Source organism: Antechinus flavipes, chromosome 2 (assembly GCF_016432865.1).
Source record: "Antechinus flavipes isolate AdamAnt ecotype Samford, QLD, Australia chromosome 2, AdamAnt_v2, whole genome shotgun sequence".
Taxonomy (NCBI): domain Eukaryota; kingdom Metazoa; phylum Chordata; class Mammalia; order Dasyuromorphia; family Dasyuridae; genus Antechinus; species Antechinus flavipes.
In genome coordinates, this window is record NC_067399.1 from 454,642,281 (window position 1) to 454,648,280 (window position 6,000).

General features: G+C 36.8%; 1 protein-coding gene across 1 annotated transcript in view; it reads right to left on the bottom strand.

Moving 5' to 3' along the window:
- Positions 1-5,168, bottom strand: part of TNFSF15 (TNF superfamily member 15) — a 30,422-nt gene extending 25,254 nt beyond the window's left edge. Inside the window, exon 1 of the mRNA XM_051979509.1 lies at positions 4,758-5,168. Within this exon, the coding sequence (XP_051835469.1) occupies positions 4,758-4,982 (225 nt within the window). The 5' untranslated portion in view covers positions 4,983-5,168. The remainder of the gene's footprint in view (positions 1-4,757) is intronic.
- Between the last annotated feature and the right edge of the window lie 832 nt (positions 5,169-6,000).

Sequence of the window (6,000 nt, forward strand, 5' to 3'; positions counted from 1 at the left end):
CAAGAGATATGATTCTAATTGCTAGCTGGCTCTCAAAATCTTAGTCTTGCTTCAGAAGTATTGGCTCCCTTGTTGGATTCCACAAATGCTTGAGTTGCCTTGCTTTGGAGCTAGGGGTGAAAAAGTATTTGGAAAAACAAACCAGCCATTAACTTGGTAGACATGTAGAGTTCTTATCCAGTTGCTGTATCTGGCAGTATCTGTCTGATGAAGATATGGAAAATGGGGCCATGTAATACAGCATAAACAATATAGGAGTGGGAGTTGTTATTGCTTTAGACCTTGAATAGAAAGTAGGGAATTACAAAGTCATTTGGTGCAGAATCATAGGTTCACATACTTACATTTTATAGCCCCAAAGGCTATAAAACTGTGTATACACTTTGATCCAGCAGTATCACTACTGGGTCTGTATCCTAAAGAGATCATGAAAGAAGATAGAGGACCCACATGTGCAAAAATGTTTATAGCAGCTCTTTTTGTAGTGGCAAAGAACTGGAAATTGAATGGATACCCATCAATTGGGAAATAGTTGTGTAAGTTATGGTATATGAATGTAATAGAATATTATTATTCTATATAGAAATACTGAGCTGGCTGATTTCAGAAAAGCCTGGAAATACTCATGAATTGATGCTGAGTAAAGTGAGCAGAACCAGGAGTGAAGTGAGCAAAACCAGAACATTGTACACAATAACAGCAAGATTATATAATAATCAACTATGATAGACTTCTCAACAATGTGGTCATCCAAGAAAATTATAAGACTTGTTATGAAAAATATCAATCACATCCAGAGAGAGAATTATGGGTTCTGAATATAGATTGAAGCATAGTATATATTTTTAACCTTTTGTTTATTTGTTTGCTTTTTCTTTTCTCATTTTTTATCTTTTGGTCCAATTTTTCTTACATATGAAAAATGTGAAAATATATTTAGAAGGATTGTACATGTTTCACCTATATCAGATTGCTTGCTGTCTTGGGGAGGATGGTGGTGAAAGAGAGAGGGAAAAAAATTTGGAACACAAAATCTTACAGAAATGAATGTTGAAAATTATCTTTGCATGCATTTAAACAAACAAACAAACAAATAAGTACATGTATTTTAAAAAAATACTATTGAGGAAAAAAAGAATCATAGGTACATAGATTTAAAGCCACAGGGTACTTTGGACATAGTAGAGTCTAATACCTTCCTTTTATAGATAAGAAAATTGAGGCCCAGAAAAATTAAGTGACTTACTTAGGGTCACTAGATATTTGGAGCTAGATTCAAAATAAGGCCTTTTAGAGTCCAAGTCTACATTTTTGAGGCATTCAAGGTTAAGTGACTTATCTAAGATCATATAGATGGCAAGGCTGAATCTGAACTTAGGTCCTTCTGGTTCCAGGGGGTTGCTCTATCTACTATGCTACTAGCTGATGCATATAGATTACTTTCTAAATTTAAACAATAATAACAACATATTTTCTATAGTTCACGAACTTGACAAAATTATTTTCCTTCCAATAACCTTGCAAGATAGGAATTGTAAAGTTTTATCTTCATTTTTCAGTTCAGAAAATTGAAACTGAGAGAGGAAGTAAATATTAAGCAGTAAATGTTACACTATATATATATATATATGTGTGTGTGTGTGTGTGTGTGTGTGTGTATATATATATATATGGATAAAATGAAAATAAAAGTGAGCTTAGAATTCAAATCTTAGCTCTGCAACTTTCTAGATGCATAATTTGGGACAGGCCTCTCAGTCTCTGTGAGCCTTTGGTAATATTTCTTTGGTAATGTGGGAAACTCCTCTTTGTATTACTTATCTCCAAGGTTTGTCAGAAGAGAGCTTTGTATAAATCTTTCAGCTTTATGGAAATGGAGTTGTGATGATTATGTGATTATTTATCAAGTTCTCAGGGAAACTTAGATTATACATATTTTACCCATATGTAAGTGTCAACATGTGGACAGTTGATTTCCTGGCTCACTCTTTGAGGAGATAATCATGATAGCATGTGTTTACATAGCAAATTGCATTTGACCTTTGCAACAATCCAGGGCAACGTAGGGATTATTATTTACATTTTTATGGATGAGGAAACAGACAATGAGAAATGAAGTGAGTAACTCAACTTTACATAACTTTACATTGAAGGCAAAGAGGTCAGACAGAGAATGCTGGACTTGGAATAAGGAGTTACTAATTTCAAATCTGACCTAGCTGTGTGAACTTGGGCAAGTCATTTAACTCCTCTCAACTATAGTTTCCTCATCCACAAAGCAAGGATAATAGTATTATCTGTCTCACAGGTAGTTAAGAGAGAGTGCTGAGCTTGAAGTCTGGAAGATTCATTTTCTTGTATTCAAAATCAGATGCTTCCTAGCTATGTGGTCCTGGACAAGTCACTTAACCTAGTTTGTCTCAGTTTCCTCATCTGTAAAATGAACTGGAGAAGAAAAGGGCAAATCACTCCAATATCTTTGCCAAAAAAATCCCAAATGGGGTCATGAAGGGTTGTATACAACTAAAAATTACTGAACAGTTGCAATAATTTCACATGGGAATTGTTGGGAAGATCAAATAATTTAATATATATGAGGTGTCTGAGAACAAAATAAACAGAACATGGACAAATAAACTTTGGTTTAAATTTTCTCTGAATGATTTGGATTTGTTAGGGTGGTATTGTTTGCTTATTTTCATTTTCCTAAACTCTCTTCCTGCTTTTGGACCTGGGCAATTCCCTTTCCTTTTGAAGAATGCTATTTCAACACCTGTAAAATGAGAAGGTTGGACTGGGTGATCCCTAAGATTTCTTTCATTTCTATAAGGCAGTTCTCTAAATCTTTTTCACTTTTCCTCTTTCAGAGAGAGTCAAGTCTTATTTTCTTGCTTAACCAAAGGCTGAAAATTTTCCCACATCTCACCTTTTCTAGGTACTAGTCCTGAGTATCTTTCCTCATAAATCACCTGTTTCCTGTCCTTGCCAACATACAAGGGGTACTGCTGTCAACCTTTGAAAAGTTGCCTTTTCAACTTCAGCTGAAATCTCACAATACAACCACTGATAGAGGGATTGTATACTGCATTCTAGACCAACAACTTGTGAATGGATATGGCTGTGAGTGAAGGACCCGCCAGGATCAAAGCATATGATACTGTGTATCAGTAGAATTAGAATCTGTATATATCTCACCAAGTCACTTTTGTGCATAGTCTTAAGTAAAACAAACATTAAAGGTGTAACAGCAGAAAGAGCTTTAGACTGGGAATCAACAGACTTGGGTCCTACCCTCAACTTAGCTCTTGATGTTACCTTGTCCTCTCTGGACCTCAGTTTCTTCTCTAAAAATGAACAAAATAGTTGTCAAGGTCCCTTTTAACTCAACCTTCTCTTGGTGTCTGCTTCAGACTGCATATGGCAGGGTCTCTTCAGTTTCAATGGATAAAGCTGAGAGAGAAAACTCTCACCAAAAATAATAATATAATAACCGGTCTCATTAAGCTGCTAAATCTTAAAACTCCATAAAAACACTTGGGACACCCCGTATATCTAGAGGTTTATAAATGCATTTCATTAATTAGGACTGAAGTGGATATTGTAAATATTATAATCTGTTTCTACAGTAAATGTCTTTTCATCAGTTTTTGTTTTGAGGGGAGAAGTTAATATTTAACTATAAAATTGCTTTTGATTACAGATATAGTTCTAAAAACGAAAGTTTTTTTAGTTTTTGGCCATTTCAGAAACTGATCCACCATGTATAGGGCCTACTAGCATAGACTAGGCATATCTTATGTTTGACTCTAATACTAACAGTGTTATGATGAATATAACAATCATATTGTGGAATGTTGAGTTCACACAAGAAGAACATATAGGTGTTCTGTCCAGATGCCTCTTATTTGCTCCTATTGCCCAGGCTGGTGCAGTCACAAACAAATGATGCTTTTGCCTTCCATTTTTTGGCTTTGAAGTTTTACAGGCTTAGCTAGAACTACCCCATTTTTTCATCCAAGGAAACTGGGGAAAATAGAGTTTCAATTGTTTGCCCAGGGTTGTATAGCCACTAAATGGTAAAAGAAGATTTTGGAGAATTGAACTCTAAATGATACTCTATGCTTTGTTTTTCACCAAGATTTACTACTTTTGAGAGATAGAAGATTAGTCATCTCCAGAATGTACAAATTTCATTTTTTTTCCTGACAAAAGATTTTTTTTTCTTTTCAAGATCAAAAATTTTTAATAACAATTTTTTTTCTGGAGTTGAGGTTTTGCTATTTATAAGTCCTACTTTAGATTTCTCTCTTCCCTTCCTTTAGGCTGGATTTTAGGAAAATCAGAAAGAATGACAGAATCAGGGAAATGATTTAATTTTTGGACACAGAGAGAGAGATCATTGAGTATCAGCTATGGAAGGAATTTGGATTCTTTCTCTGCTCCATGGTTACAAGATAAAGTAGCCCCAAATCATAAATTTCTTAGACTCTGGTTCTTTTCATAAACTATAAAGTAGCAAAAAATCATAACTTCCTTGCACCTTGGCTCCTTTCATGAACTAACAGAAAAAGCCAGAAGTGGGAGGCATACTCAGAGCCATGTGGTAGCATTAGTGCTTGCCTCTCTACAATATTATCTCTTGAATTCTTGGCCAGGTCCATAGCTGGCAAACTGGACCTCTCCCCGACTTTGAATGTGCCCAACTAGAGCACTAATTTTCCATCTCACATTACTGTCAAAAGCACTTTTTGCCTTACCTGACCCCTTGCACACATTTCCTGTTGAGATCTGAAGTTTTCCACAAGCAGATAGACCAAAAGAACAATAAAAATGAAGACCAAAAGCATGCAGAAAGTGACAGCCGGGTTCATTTTCCTTGGGTTTCTTCTGGTGCTATGATTGGTCCTGTGATCATTGCCTCCTTCCTCCACCATTCCCATTCTTCTTTCTGGGTCCAGCTCTGGACTTTTTCCCTTTGGCATGACTTTGCCCTGTTGCAGCCTTCACTCTGAAACTTCTGGCTTCTCCCTATACCGGAAACCCCCATTATATACCAACAACTTGTGAAAGTGGATGAATGAATCTCCCTACTCCTCCTCCTTTTTTCTCCTCCCCTTTTCCCTTCTCCTCCCCATTGACAGAACACACGCGCGCGCGCACACACACACACACACACACACACACACACACACACACACAGTGCTAGGGAATGTACCGCCTACAACAGAAACCAAGGTTTGAGAAAAAAAAAAAAAGCTTTTCCAAGCATATTTGTAAGTGAAGGACTTGCATGTGTGTGTTGCTTCCTTAGTTTACAGAAGGAAGTTAGGAAAGTCCCTAAGGGAGGAGAGAAAGGATCAGTCCAGCCTAGGAGGCTGGTCAAATGAAAAGGCACCAGCTTGTGTCAAGGCTTGAGTTGATTACCCGATTGCTCTGTGTGAGTAAGAGAAGAGAACCTGTCGTTTGTGAAAGTAAAAAGACAGGAAATTATTCCTCTCACTAGGGAAGTGGAGTTGCCCAGAACAAATGAGAGAGGTCAGGGAAGAAGAGGCATGATCTATCTGCAGATTATACAATTTAGACCTAAAAAAGATTATAGAGATTGCCTCATTCACTAGATTCAGAGGAGTTAAGAGCCTAGACCAGAGGGACAGAACTGGAAAAGAAAAGACTTGGGATTTGAATTCACATCTTCTTCACTGTTTCTAAGTTCCCCAAAACAGTTGGGAGACATTTTCCTGCCCCCATTATCTGCCATCTCTACAGAGTGACAGCTTCCATGATAAAATATAAATTTCTTAAAGGCAGGTCTTTGGATTCCTTAGTGCCTATTACAGTCCCTGGCACATAGCACAGTACTTGCTAAATTCTTCGTGGTTAATTGGGTAAAGCAAAATTCTGAATGAAGGAAGTCATTTAATCTCAAATCACATCCTCTAACAATGCTACTATAACCTGTACCAGGTACAGGTGCTCTCCTGATTGGTGAAGATCAATTCT